Below are 15018 nucleotides of genomic sequence, written 5' to 3'. Positions count from 1 at the left end.
GACGAGAAGACCTTATGAAGAAAGACCCAGTTTAGCTGTATAATAATATTAGGTTTTGTTCGCTACATTTCGAACAAAACCAGTTCATGAACGCAAACAATAACAAACTCGTTTGGAATGCAGTACCCACAATGTTTGACATTCCAAATAAGCCCCTTCAACTGGCGATGAAGAAGAAACTGCCACAAAGATTTGACAGTCAATCTAAAGCTGTAAAACAGTCCTATGACACAGAAGCAGTCAGTTCGACTCTCCATGTATCAGTGCCACGTTCGTGTGAATCATCAACACAGACCTGCTTTGATGATGAAGTGGTTAAATTAAGTGCAGCTGTTCGTGTCTTACAAAAGGGTGTGAAGTGTCAGAATGTGCAGAAGCGAAACTATTACGGGACAAGGAAAGTGCCTACAAACAGATTGTTTGAAAATTATTCAAATATTTGGTTTTTCGTGAAATGTAATGTAATCAGCTCATTATAATGTTTTCAGCATATGTCTCCCACTATTTGGCAGTTGCTTGTCCCACTTAGAATAATATAAAGATGAAGGTCGTACTTGTGGCAACAGGCGACAATGACAAACACAGTAAGCCTACAGAACGATAAACGAGCTGTCGATCGCTTTTGCATGTAGAGGTAGATGTCTGTGCTTCTTACATGTGAATCTGCGTGTTTATATCCTTATGATATCAACGTGGTAAGCTGCAATTCTGTCCAATGTCACAAGTGTTTCTTCACGAATGTGTTGTCGCTTGCCACTCTATTAATGGTTTTTGTCCATACTTGCGCATATTTTAGAATCATTTTTAGAAACGTATATGCCTTCTGATACTACACAAACTCTTAGAGGCAAGAAAATAACTCGAATAATTCGGAAATTACGTACGAAATGGATGCAAACAAACATTATGCTTACGACGCGTCTGACGTTCACCTTACCTGGCTTACCTTGGAGCGCTAGTGTCGCTCCTTCTGTCAAACGGCAACAACGTTTACAACAGTGTGTGTCGCGACTGTTATGTTAGACTGCGGGTAAAACCAACTTGGAAATCAGGAATCAGAATGCTGCCTTGAACTCCCGCCGACGTTTTGCCAACAGTCACGTGATTCTATGTTGCAGCCACGCCAGATGTATAGCCGCTGCACTGCTTGCCCAAGCATAAACCAAGGACTTAGTATCCAAATATGTTATTGAGTTGTGCCACGGAATTATCCGCTTACGAATAATGAAGATAAATGCTAATACAAAAATTATTGGGAAGAATGTTATTTTGGTGCCATACAGGGCAGAACATGTACCAAAGTAATTGTATAGATTTACAGAGGTTTGATAATACCGTAGCCTACGGTAGATAATTTTCAGTGTTCGTATGATGGGTACACAATGTTTGGTTCCAAACAGCCTTCTAAACACATTAAAAAAATTAAATAATCGATCCCGAAGTTCATGCAGCTTCTGTGGCAATAACTTCTTTTGCATGAAATCCATTTTCGGCTGTAAATTTTCATCGGTTATTTTCTTTTACTTGTTTAGTGACCGGAAGTACCATTAACTTACTCTAGTTCATAATATAACGTTCCTGTGTTCTACACTGACACATGTAATACTTAATTGTACAGAAATATTGACATGTTTTGAACTAGAAAAATTTGATCTCGAGCTACGCTACAGTTCACTCTGCCATTAACATCCACAAAATTTCAGAGATAGGATTGTTTGCTATGTTGGATGAGTACACTGAACTAAGTATTATAATTGGGGCTTAGATTGTGTATACCTGTAAAGGTATAGTGAAAATCGGAACTGTGTTTTAGAATCTGTTGTATACTAGACCTATAAATGCAATGTACCAGAGGTAGAGGTTAGGGTGGAAGTTTTTACTGTTGGGTTGTCAGCTGGTGAAGCCAGTGAATGTGACATGACAAAAAGCTAGTATTGTCAAGCAAAGTTTGTTGTGACGGAATGATCAGCAATGTAATCCATGGCACTGGTTATGTTGGAAGTTGATACAAGGGATCTTCAAAAAGTGAGACACATTATTATGGCAGGCCAAGTAACTTTTATTGAATGCTGTGCCACACTTCAAATTGACAGATGCAGGAGACATTACTTTTAAACATAGTCACCAAGCCTTTGTGAACAATGGTTGTAATGCTCTACCAGTTGCTTAGTTCCTTGATGATAGAAATTTGTTCATTGGGCATGAAACCATTTCAGAACTGTTGTGTGAATGTCCTCATCATTGGAAAAATCTGGGATTACTATGAATCAGTTCCTTGATTGCCTGGATACCTGTTATGTGTACTGTAGCAGAACTGTCTTTGCAGGAAACCAAGGGCATGTACTCTTCTGACATTACGCCTGACATGTACTCGGACATTGCACCTCTCTTTGTTATCAATGGTCTTAATAGACAACATGTGTTATTTAGATTTTGAAGGCCCTCAAAGTGGGGTTGAGAGATGGTGACGGCAACAAATGTATCATGACACACTTTCTCTTTTTGTCTACATTCTTCCTTATCATATTTACATTAATGTTCCTAATGGGAACCTCTGGGACGCGATATTTTAAAGATTTTAATATGTTTGAAGGTTTTAATTAACCTTTCAAAAACTCCTATTGCTTTGAAACTCCTGGTACTTTGTTGGCTTCTGCGTTGCAAATATTTTCTTGTTAGTTATGTCCTCCAGTAGTTGTTTCATGGGACGTCTCTGCCTTGTTAACCACATCATCGATATGTTGGTGAGGTACTGTGTTTTAACTAAACCCCCAAGTATTGTGCTGTATTGTATATTTATCAGTCCTGTTGTCTACAAGAGCAGTTTATTCAAAAGAAATTGGACAAGTCAGATGTTAGATGCACGCAGGTGAAAATGATTTCTAGGCATATATATTTAAAATTACAAAGAATGTACTTCATACACTGAAATAACCTGTCAAACATTTAAATATTATTCAGTGGAGTATAAGTGGTAATGCTGTAAACATGATGTTAAAGCTTTTCTAAAGATTTGGTCTCAGTATTATTATTATTATTATTATTATTATTTTGGAAGTTTGTTATGAAATTTTTAGCTCCCCTTTGGAAAGTAGAGGATGAAAAGGATATACTTCCTGTCCCCTGACCTGTGTTTCTGGGCGACTTTTCCATAACTCTCTTGATTTCCTAAACCTTGCCAGTCCTTTTCCTTCATCCGTATTACTTCCCCTTCAATCCTTTTGCTAGAAGAAGGAAACAGGCTTGAAAAACTAGCATATTTCCTTAACATTTTATGTGTGTTTTCTGCTGCTGTTGCCAGGTGAGTAGATTTTTTTTTATCTGTCTAAATGTGTTACACTATATGAGGTGATACGGATTGATTTGGGGGGGGGGGGGGGGGGGGCAGGGCAGAGTTAATGCAAAGAGCCATTACTTTATTAAGATCAAAACTAGCACAAGGGGAAAAGATAAAATAGGCTAAAATGATTATTTTGCAAATATAATCTTCAACAGAGTTGCCCGGGGATGGTCTTCATAACAGACTTGTGACACTTTGGATTAGTTTCCTTGTTTAATGCCAGTTTATGGTTAAAAATATTTTAAAACAAGTGCTTCAGATTATAGTCATTGTTTGATAATCTTGCTACATTTAAATAGAGAAAGTTGACAGTGAGACAAGAAAATGTGTGCTATATGCAGCATTTAGTTTAATTTTGTTCTGTGTGAGTACTGCAACATTTACGGAATGTTATGGAGCAGTTCATAACATAAAGCGGGTCAACAGGAGTGTCCGATCCCATGCGTAGGCTTTGACCCGTGACGTAAGAGTGTTGTGTTGTTGTTGTTGTGTGTGTGTGTGTGTGTGTGTGTGTGTGTGTGTGTGTGTGTGATGTCATGACAGCTATGAGTTTGGTTTGTGAGTGTGGCATGTTTTATAGATTGTCGTGTTGTGGTTTGTTGTGCCCTATGGTGGTATGTTTAGGGCTTTTGTTTGTGTGGTGTAATGGGCTCAGTTTGTTCTTGCCCATTATACAGAATTGTTCGAATGTTGGCTGTGTTTGTAGTGGAATTCGTTTCAGTGAGTTAATGATTTAGTGGTTTTGTGTGAAGGTTAATTTAGTGTTGTTCGCTGTAGATTGTGTGGTAATTTTAGTAAATTAATTGGTTTTTGTTTTTGTTCAGGAATGGATATGAAGGATAAAATTAATAGTGCGCATCTGCGGGAAATGATGGGAAACACGGCTTTGGAACTTATAAAGTTTTTACAGCTGTTTGGTTTAATTGCCGAGATCGTTAAGTGCTCTATTTGTGGCGAAGAAATGAAGTTAGCTAAAGTTCCGGTGTCTCGGACCAGGGACGGTTATATGTGGCGCTATCGAAGGGATGACATTTGGCGTTCCATACGGTGTGGTTCCTGGTTCGAGAAGTTGGGCATGCATGAGATTGTACTGGTGACTTATTATTTTTGTTATATATCCCCACACAGTTTTTGCGCGCAAGAGACTGGTGTGTGAGAGAGGAGTGTGTTTGATTGGGTTTCTTTTTGCCGTGAAGTGTGTTCTGAATTTGTTAAGTACAGGGGTACGTTGGGGGGCATAGGGTTGTTGTAATTAGTGGGGTTAATTGAGGAGTACATAGAACCGGGATCCATAGTAGTTTCAGATGCATTTTCTTCATAGAGGGGGTTGGGTGAGAGGGGATTTAATCATTTAGTCATTAACCATAGCTTGGAGTTCAAAAATTATGAGATGGTGGCTTGCAAATGTATAGGCCTAAAGTGGTTAGTTAGGATGGGTGATGGGTGGTTTATTTCATGTTAGAATGTTTGTGGGGGGGGGGGGGGGAGAGTATGTTGGTTTGTGTTTTAGTTGTGGAGGATCTATTTTGTTGCAGTTTTTGTTGTGTTGTAGTGTGTGATTGAGATTTTTTTATGTTGCATTTGGTTTTTGTTAGTGGGTTTTTTATTTTGGAGTGAGGAGGGAGGTTGGATTCGTTGGGTGGGGGGGGGGGGGGTGAGGTGTGGGTGGGGTCAGGTCTTTCTTTTGGTTGAGTATTTTTTCATTGGTTTGTGTGTGTCTGTGTGTGTGAAAGAGAGAGAGAGAGATTGTGGTGGCCAACCTAGTTTGTGGTGCCGAACTTTTTTGTGGTAAGTTTTTATTTTTTTGTTTTTAGTGTATGTGTTGGGGTCGAGGGAAGTGTTTTATTGCAGTGTGTGGCTGTGAATGTTGGTAATGGTATCGGGAGATGTTTTTGAGCTATATAGGTCAAGGGAAGTGTTTGGTCCTAATTTATGGGATCGGGAGCTGCTGTTGAGCTATATTGGTCAAAGGAAGTGTTCGATCCCAATTTATGGGATCGGGAGCTGCTGTTGAGTTATATAGGTCAAGGGAAGTGTTCGATCCCAATGTGTGGCTGTGAATGTTGGTATCAGGAGATGTTTTTGAGCTATATAGGTCAAGGAAAGTGTTTGATCCTAATTTATGGGATCGGGAGCTGCTGTTGAGCTATATAGGTCAAGGGAAGTGTCCGATTTCAGATGATATTGTGTTTATTGGAATTTGGGAAGTTTTGTGATGTCGGTTTTTTTTGTCATTTTCCGTGGTTTTGTATGGGGGTGGGTGTCTAAATTTGTTTATATTTAAAAAGAAAGATGATGAGACTTACCAAACAGAAGCGCTTTCAGGTCGATAGACACACAAACAAACACAAACACACACACAAAATCTAGCTTTCGCAACCAACGGTTGCCTCGTCAGGAGAAGGAATTGTTTATATTTAGTTTGTCACCACCCAAAAACTCCCAATTTTCGTGCTTGTTCCGTTAGTGTCATTAGCCTTTTTGTGGAACGAGCGTGTGTTTGTTTTTTGATGTATTTTCATCTTTATAATGTGTACGTAACGACTTTATACGCGCCATATTGGAATCGTGGTTTATGGTCGTTTCCGCCATATTTGTGACGTCATGGGTCAAAGCAGACGGGCGGGATCGGACGTTTCCTTATTTCCCATAAAGTGAACAATAGTTAAATCTACAGAATAACAATGTAAATATGTTAAATAATTTTAGGTTACTCTTATAGACAGAAATGAGGAAGTTGGCAGGAATGATTTGGGGAAAACCCCAACCAGGACAGCTGTACCCAGACAGCAGTCGTAGGTACTCATTATGAAAACAATATGTCTTAATTCATGCTAATACCATCCATAATTTATTGGAACTTCGGCATACCTGCAGAGAAAGAAGACTTCTCCAAGAAAAATTTAAACGTCATGTGGGTTTCAACATTACCTATTACAAATTCTGGTGAACAGCAAATAAGAACACGTTTCCCCCACCTGAGATAGTCAAATATTTGTTTCAGGAAATTTCATGTAAGTTTCGTTAAACTAAATGTTCTTTTTGCAGTAATTTGATTTAATTATCAAGTGATTTTGGATTTAACAATTGATTTAGCATCTTCGTGGTCCTTACATGAAATATACATCGATGCCAGTGGAATCATTCCGCAGTTGGCCTCAAAAATGCCAGTTCTCTATACTTCTTCAATAGTGTCCCACGAAAAGAATGCCACCTCGCCCCCCCCCCCCCCCCCCCCCTCGATTTCCGTTTGAGTTCATGAGGCACCTCCGTAAGTTGCTGCATGCTGATCAAACCTACCAGTAACGAGTGTAGCAGCATGCCTCTGAATTGCTTCGATATCTTCCTTTAATTAAATGTGGTGAGGATCCCAAACACTTGAGCAGTGTTCAAGAATGGGTTGCACTAATGGTGTCCTGTACAGATGAACTAAACTTTCATAAAACTCTCCCAATGATCTGAAATCAACCATTTGCCTTCCCCATTACAATCCTTACATGCTCGTTCCATTTTATATCACTTTGCAATTTAGTGCATAAATGTTTCATCCACCTGACTGTGTCAACTACCTCACTACTGATGCTGTATTCATATTTACAGTATTGTGTTTCTAACTAACTCTAACTCACGGATCTCCGGGCGGGGACTACTCAAGAGGACGTCGTTATCAGGAGAAAGAAAACTGGCGTTCTACGGATCGGAGCGTGGAATGCCCGATCCCTTAATCGGGCAGGTAGGTTAGAAAATTTAAAAAGAGAATTGGATAGGTTAAAGTTAGATATAGTGGGAATTAGTGAAGTTCGGTGGCAGGAGGAACAAGATTTTTGGTCAGGTGATTACAGGGTTATAAATACAAAATCAAATAGGGGTAATGCAGGAGTAGGTTTAATAATGAATAAAAAAATAGGAGTGCGGGTTAGCTACTACAAACAACATAGTGAACGCATTATTGTGGCCAAGATAGACACAAAGCCCATGCCTACTACAGTAGTACAAGTTTATATGCCAACTAGCATCTGCAGATGATGAAGAAATAGATGAAATGAATGACGAGATAAAAGAAATTATTCAGGTAGTGAAGGGAGACGAAAATTTAATAGTCATGGGTGACTGGAATTCATCAGTAGGAAAAGGGAGAGAAGGAAACATAGTAGGTGAATATGGATTGGGGGGAAGAAATGAAAGAAGAAGCCGCCTTCTAGAATTTTGCACAGAGCATAACTTAATCATAGCTAACACTTGGTTCAAGAATCATAAAAGAAGGTTGTATACCTGGAAGAATCCTGGAGATACTAAAAGGTATCAGATAGATTATATAATGGTAAGACAGAGATTTAGGAACCAGGTTTTAAATTGTAAGACATTTCCAGGGGCAGATGTGGATTCTGACCACAATCTATTGGTTATGAACTGCAGATTGAAACCGAAGAAACTGCAAAAAGGTGGGAATTTAAGGAGATGGGACCTGGATAAACTGAAAGAACCAGAGGTTGTACAGAGTTTCAGGGAGAGCATAAGGGAACATTTGACAGGAATGGGGGAAAGAAATACAGTAGAAGAAGAATGGGTAGCTCTGAGGGATGAAGTAGTGAAGGCAGCAGATGATCAAGTGGGTAAAAAGACGAGGGCTAATAGAAATCCTTGGGTAACAGAAGAAATATTGAATTTAATTGATGAAAGGAGAAAATATAAAAATGCAGTAAATGAAGCAGGCAAAAAGCAATACAAACGTCTCAAAAATGATATCGACAGGAAGTGCAAAATGGCTAAGCAGGTATGGCTAGAGGACAAATGTAAGGATGTAGAGGCTTGTCTCACTAGGGGTAAGATAGATACTGCCTACAGGAAGATTAAAGAGACCTTTGGAGAGAAGAGAACCACTTGTATGAATATCAAGAGCTCAGATGGCAACCCAGTTCTAAGCAAAGAAGGGAAGGCAGAAAGGTGGAAGGAGTATATAGAGGGTTTATACAAGGGCGATGTACTTGAGGACAATATTATGGAAATGGAAGAGGATGTAGATGAAGACAAAATGGGAGATAAGATACTGCGTGAAGAGTTTGACAGAGCACTGAAAGACCTGAGTCGAAACAAGGCCCCAGGAGTAGACAACATTCCATTAGAGCTACTGATGGCCTTGGGAGAGCCAGTCATGACAAAACTCTACCATCTGGTGAGCAAGATGTATGAGACAGGCGAAATACCCTCAGACTTCAAGAAGAATATAATAATTCCAATCCCAAAGAAAGCAGGTGTTGACAGATGTGAAAATTACCGAACTATCAGTTTAATAAGTCACAGCTGCAAAATACTAACGCGAATTCTTTACAGACGAATGGAAAATCTGGTAGAAGCGGACCTCGGGGAAGATCAGTTTGGATGTCGTAGAAATGTTGGAACACGTGAGGCAATACTAACCTTACGACTTATCTTAGAAGAAAGATTAAGAAAAGGCAAACCTACGTTTCTAGCATTTGTAGACTTAGAGAAAGCTTTTGACAATGTTAACTGGAATACTCTCTTTCAAATTTTGAAGGTGGCAGGGGTAAAATACAGGGAGCGAAAGGCTATTTACAATTTGTACAGAAACCAGATGGCAGTTATAAGAGTCGAGGGGCATGACAGGGAAGCAGTTGTTGGGAAGGGAGTGAGACAGGGTTGTAGCCTCTCCCCGATGTTATTCAATCTGTATATTGAGCAAGCAGTAAAGGAAACAAAAGAAAAATTTGGAGTAGGTATTAAAATCCATGGAGAAGAAGTAAAAACTTTGAGGTTCGCCGATGACATTGTAATTCTGTCAGAGACAGCAAAGGACTTGGAAGAGCAGTTGAACCGAATGGACAGTGTCTTGAAAGGAGGATATAAGATGAACATCAACAAAAGCAAAACGAGGATAATGGAATGTAGTCAAGTTAAGTCAGGTGAGGCTGAGGGAATTAGATTAGGGAATGAGACACTTAAAGTAGTAAAGGAGTTTTGCTATTTAGGGAGTAAAATAACTGACGATGGTCGAAGTAGAGAGGATATAAAATGTAGACTGGCAATGGCAAGGAAATCGTTTCTGAAGAAGAGAAATTTGTTAACATCGAGTATAGATTCAAGTGTCAGGAAGTCGTTTCTGAAAGTATTTGTATGGAGTGTAGCCATGTATGGAAGTGAAACATGGACAATAACTAGTTTGGACAAGAAGAGAATAGAAGCTTTCGAAATGTGGTGCTACAGAAGAATGCTGAAGATAAGGTGGGTAGATCACATCACTAATGAGGAGGTATTGAATAGGATTGGGGAGAAGAGAAGTTTGTGGCACAACTTGACTAGAAGAAGGGATCGGTTGGTAGGACATGTTTTGAGGCATCAAGGGATCACAAATTTAGCATTGGAGGGCAGCGTGGAGGGTAAAAATCGTAGAGGGAGACCAAGAGATGAATACACTAAGCAGATTCAGAAGGATGTAGGTTGCAGTAGGTACTGGGAGATGAAGAAGCTTGCACAGGATAGAGTAGCGTGGAGAGCTGCATCAAACCATTCTCAGGACTGAAGACCACAACAACAACAACTCACCTGCAGTAACTTACACTTATCTGCCATTAGAACTAGCTGCTGTTCATCACACCAACCTTAAATTTTGTCTAAGTCATCTTGCACCCGCTTATAGTCAAAACAGGAAATAGCCATAAATTGCTGCTCACCCTGTTTATCAGATCATAATGTACTGGGTGATCAAAAAAGTCAGTATAAATTTGAAAACTTAATAAACCACGGAATAATGTATATAGAGAGGTAAAAATTGACACACATGCTTCGAATGACATGGGGTTTTATTAGGCACTTTTAGTGAAGCTGTATTATCAGAATGGGGAATGTGCTAGTTCAGTGTTACGATCCTATCGTCATAGGAATGGGATTCGAACGGGTAAAGGTCCATTGACAAATGCAGCTGTGGCAAGAATGATTTCGAAGTTCGAAGCCACAGGTTGTTTAGACGATAGACCCCGTAGTGGTCAACCGAGCACAAGGCGTAATGCTGCTGAGACAGTTCAGGAAGAAATGGAGACTGTAGCGTGTTCATCTATGCACAGGGAAGTCAGCGCTCGTGCTGTCGCACCGGCATTCCATACACTACTGTTTGGTTGGCACTTAGGCGTACCCTCCAATGCTATCTGTACAAAATCCATCGGCATCATAAACTGTTGTTACCTGGCGATTTAGTGAAGCGGAGGGCATTGGCGGTTTGGGCATTTCAAAGATGGCTGAAGATGACGATTGGTTGAGTAACATATTGTGGACCGACAAAGCTCATTTCACACTCCGAGGGTCTGTCAACGCCCACAACTGCAGAATTTGGGCTACCGAAAATCCTAGAACTGTCGTGGAAACTCCATTGCACTATGAGAAAGTCACGGTATGGGTTGGATTTACCACATATACCATTATCGGGCCTTTTTTCTTCGAGGAAATGCGTGATTCTGGTTTTGTAACTGCTACGGTGATGGGTGAGAAGTATGCCGATATGTTACAGAATCGCATCATCCCCAGCCTGGCTGATAAACACCTGCTGGAACGTATGACGTGTATGCAGGATGGCACTCCACCCCATATTGCTAGATGCGTGAAAGATCTCTTGTGCGCATCGTTTGGTGATGACCGTGTGCTCAGCCACCACTTTCGTCATGCTTGGCCTCCCAGGTCCCCAGACCTCAGTCCGTGCAATTATTGGCTTTGGGGCTACCTGAAGTCGCAAGTGTATCGTGATCGGCCGACATCTCTAGGGATGCATAAAGACAACATCTGATGCCAATGCCTCACCATAACTCTGGACATGCATTACAGTGCTGTTCACAACATTATTCCTCAACTACAGCTATTGTTGAGGAATGATGGTGGACATATTGAGCATTTTCTGTAAAGAACATCATCTTTGCTTTGTCTTACTTTGTTATGCTAATTGTTGCTAGTCTGATCAGATGAAGCACCATCTGTCGGACATTTTTTGAACTTTTGTATTTTTTTGGTTCTAATAAAACCCCATGTCATTCCAAGCATGTGTGTCAATTTGTACCTCTCTATCTATATTATTCCATGATTTATTCAGTTTTCAAATTTATACTGACTTTTTGATCATCTGGTATGTACATATAGAATAATAGTGGTCTGATCACACTTGTCTGGGGCACTCCTGATGACACAGTTGTTTCTGATAAACATCTGCTGTAGAAGAGTACATAATGGATTGTGTTACTTAAGAAGTATTGGAGCCACTCACATATGTGGTAACCTATTTGCATTGTAGCACTGTTGTAGTCTGTAAATGACTAATATGTGGCTTTATACAGAAATAAATCATGTATGAAGTCATTAACTAAATACTTCCTTATTTTTATTGTAAAAAAAAGGTCTTAGGAATATGGAATTAATTAGCCTGTGTTACAGTAACTTATTGGCTGTAAAGGTCAAAAACGAAATTGTTATAAAGTACATGCACTGTGTTATAGTCTCCAACTGTGGCCAACATGGCATGAGTGAATTACCACCATATATAATAGAAGGCACACTTTTGAATGAAAGATACTCTTTGTGCAAAATATAACCCTGTGTGATTTCAAAGAAACTATGGAAAGTAAACCATGTAAAGTGCTTATGGCAGACAATTTTGTAGCTGTATTGAACTTCTTCCCAGTATTAGATTTTGTTAACTTCATTCATCATGTCACCATTATAAAGCAGTGGAATGTCACACATAATAGTACTGAGTGTGACAATCTGAATGTACTGTTACTTCATTGCAGAAGATAACTGTATGTATCTGAGTGGTGTGTGTTCTGCCAGACATGTTTAACAGAAGCTACCATTCAGATATATACATTTCTGAAAAAAAAAGAGATATTTATTTCAGTGTGAGTGCACAAATATCTTCAGAACTCCTACAGGAATCACAAATTCTGATTAATAAGTTTAATGGACGAGGGACATTGCAGTGCAGTGGGAAATGTGTTCAAAAGTTGCTTTGTGTGTATGCTGGAAACAAGAAAACTCTTTTGTGGTGTCCAGTATTGTTTAGGAAGTTATCATTCCATTCTGAATCCCATCCAAACGGGATAATGCTCACAGTGTAGCGTCTCTCCAGCAAGTCTCTAGATAGGAAAGTTCTTCAGTAATCAAATAATAGCACAGGAAAATATTGAAAGTGTTTCAGTGATGAGCTATATGTCCTACTTCACATTACTCTGTAGTATTTCCAGTTTGGAAGAAGTATTGCCAGCCGCGGTGGCTGGGTGGTTCTAGGCACTTCAGTCTGGAACTGTGCGACTGCTACGGTCGCAGGTTCGAATCCTGGCTCAGGTGTGGATGGGTGTGAAGTCCTTGGGCTAGTTAGGTTTAAGTAGTTCAAAGTTCTAGGGGACTGATGACCTCAGATGTTAAGTCCCATAGTACTCAGAGCCATTTGAACCATTTGAAGAAGTATTATTTCATGCATATGTTGGACTCTCTTTTCCTTTTTATGTACAGGTAATAGTTTTTCCACCATTTCATAGATTTAAACTTGTAACATTCGCTGTTTATGAGAATACAATTTGGGATGTGTAATTCAATTGCACTTAATTATAAAATATCCTCCACAGCTGCATGATAGCGAGGTACCAATGATTTGTGCTGCCAAATTTGTATGCTTTTAAAATTTGATCACCTGTGGAATTAGTTCTGCTCACCAAGTGGTGGCAGGAGAACACCCATATTAATTAAGTTTGCAAGCTTTTGGAGCCAGTGGCCTCTTTCTCTGGCAGAAGGGTTGAAGGGGAAGGAAGAGGGATAAAGGAAAAGGACGGGTGAGGTTTAGAAAAAAGGTAGTGTTCGGAAATGTTGTCCAGAACCAGATGTCAGGGGAAACTTAAATGGGTGGGATGAGAAGGAGAGACTGAATGTTGAAGACTGCACTCTGCTGGTGGAAACTGGTGCTACAACATGTCCTTGGTTCTCGCCACCCACCTGGTATTAATTTACATTAATTTCTTCAGTCTCAGCAATTCTTTACCAAAACTGAGTAAATTTCTTTCTTCACTCCCTCATAGTTTTCTACATCTTACAGTCTCTGACATGTCAAATTTTCACCCTACCCCCACCGTTTTCCAGCTCTATCACATACAGTGCACTTACTGTTTTGCTCTTATTAACTTGTGCTTGATGTTTTGGCAGTAATCTCTGTCTTGTGTATTACCCCATCTTAAGCTCTCAGGGTTTCAAATCACATCCCGTGCAGTTCCCAACAGTCAGTCTTTCCTTCTCAGCCTGTTGGTGTCTTGCCTGACCCAAGGTGCTAGAAGGTGCTAGGTAATTTGGCTGAACTCTACCCTTTTTCCTAAAACTCACAGTCCTTTCTTTTCCTAAACCTCAACAGTCCTTTTCTGTTACCCCTCCTCCTTCCCCTTCAGCCCTTCTGCTAGGAGGAGCCACTTGCTCCAAAAGCTTGCAAACTTTAAGACATGAGTACTTCTTATATGTGTTTTCTCCTGCCATCACTTGGTAAGTAGATTTTTCATCAATCCAATTATAACATATAGTCTAGGTAATTTTGGAGCTACATGTTATTTGATCGGTTATAAATCATTTGAAAAAGAGAAGCCTTACTATATATTTATTGTCTCTAAAGAAAAGGGTTTCCAAAATGAAACTACACTCAAATAAAAATTGAAGTAATGTCTTCCTACCAAAAGATGTAAGTATGAGATGAATGTGACACAAAATTAACTTTTCATGCAAAGGTTTGTCTTCTGGCAAAGAGAGGAAACTATTGAAGGACACAGGACTGTTTGTTAACTAAGGAAAAAGTACTCAAAATCTCAAGTAAATAGAGACACAAAACAGCATAGAATGAGAAAGAAATTAACATTATTGTATGCAAAATTAACGAGTACAGTAAGCTCATGTTTGGTTAATACAAAAGTGATACAAGACAATAAATTTTTACTTCTGCACTATTTTGTCTATCAATCAATAGTCTACTCATACAAGACTCAGTGTTCCTATCTACAGCTATATTTTGTAAACCACTGTGAAGTGCATGGAAGAGGGTATGCCCCATTGTACCAATTATTAGGGTTTTTTTCCAATCCATTCACATATGGGGCACAGGAAGAACAATTGTTTAAATGTCTCCAAGCACGTTGTGCTTAATCCAATCTTGTCCTCATGATCCCTACAGCAGCTATACGAGAGGGCTTGTAGTATATTTCCAGTCATCATTTAAAGCTAGTTCTTGAAACTTCGCCTTCTGGAAATACATTTTTATAAAATAGTCTTGGGCACTCATTTGCCCCAGTTATTAAACTCTCTGAGCCTGTCATCGGACATTCATCAGTTATTGTCTTGTAGTAGCTACTTGTGGCTGCATGGATAATAGTACTACCCTTACAACTTTGTGCTTCTGGTTGTGACACCACTAGTTTGTACTCCATTTTCATTTTAGGCCTTGTTTACTTTCGTAATTTGCTGTGTTTGTTTCAGCCTCATAAGAGTTAGGTCCCACATCATACACATCTGCTGCTGTCCATGTTTATTAAGAGTGTTAACTACAGTTTAATTTCTGCTTTTTTCATTTACAGTACTATCATAAGAGTTACTTTTTTCTCAGGCAAGTTTTATCAGAATGTGACCTCAAATTATATTTTCTAACACATGTATCA

The 15018-nt window shown here is 39.5% G+C and overlaps 1 protein-coding gene across 6 annotated transcripts in view; it reads left to right on the top strand.

Annotated features, from left to right (window-relative positions):
• The first annotated feature begins 1157 nt into the window (after nucleotides 1–1157).
• The window catches only part of LOC126175656 (N-acetyltransferase 9-like protein), a 102749-nt gene continuing 88888 nt past the window's right edge, over nucleotides 1158–15018 (top strand). Inside the window, exon 1 of one of the 6 annotated variants that reach the window (XM_049922561.1) lies at nucleotides 1158–1301. In XM_049922561.1, coding sequence (XP_049778518.1) covers nucleotides 1225–1301 — 77 coding nt within the window. In that variant the 5' untranslated portion in view covers nucleotides 1158–1224. Of the gene's footprint in view, nucleotides 1324–1656; nucleotides 1785–1862; nucleotides 2870–15018 lie in introns of those variants that run through there. The other 5 variants (XM_049922562.1, XM_049922560.1, XM_049922563.1 and 2 more) reach the window with 5 other exon arrangements.

The sequence above is a fragment of the Schistocerca cancellata genome, chromosome 3 (genome assembly GCF_023864275.1).
Source record: "Schistocerca cancellata isolate TAMUIC-IGC-003103 chromosome 3, iqSchCanc2.1, whole genome shotgun sequence".
In the NCBI taxonomy this organism is placed as follows: Eukaryota; Metazoa; Arthropoda; class Insecta; order Orthoptera; family Acrididae; genus Schistocerca; species Schistocerca cancellata.
Note: the sequence above shows the minus strand (reverse complement) of the source record. Positions and strands in the feature narration are given on the sequence as shown.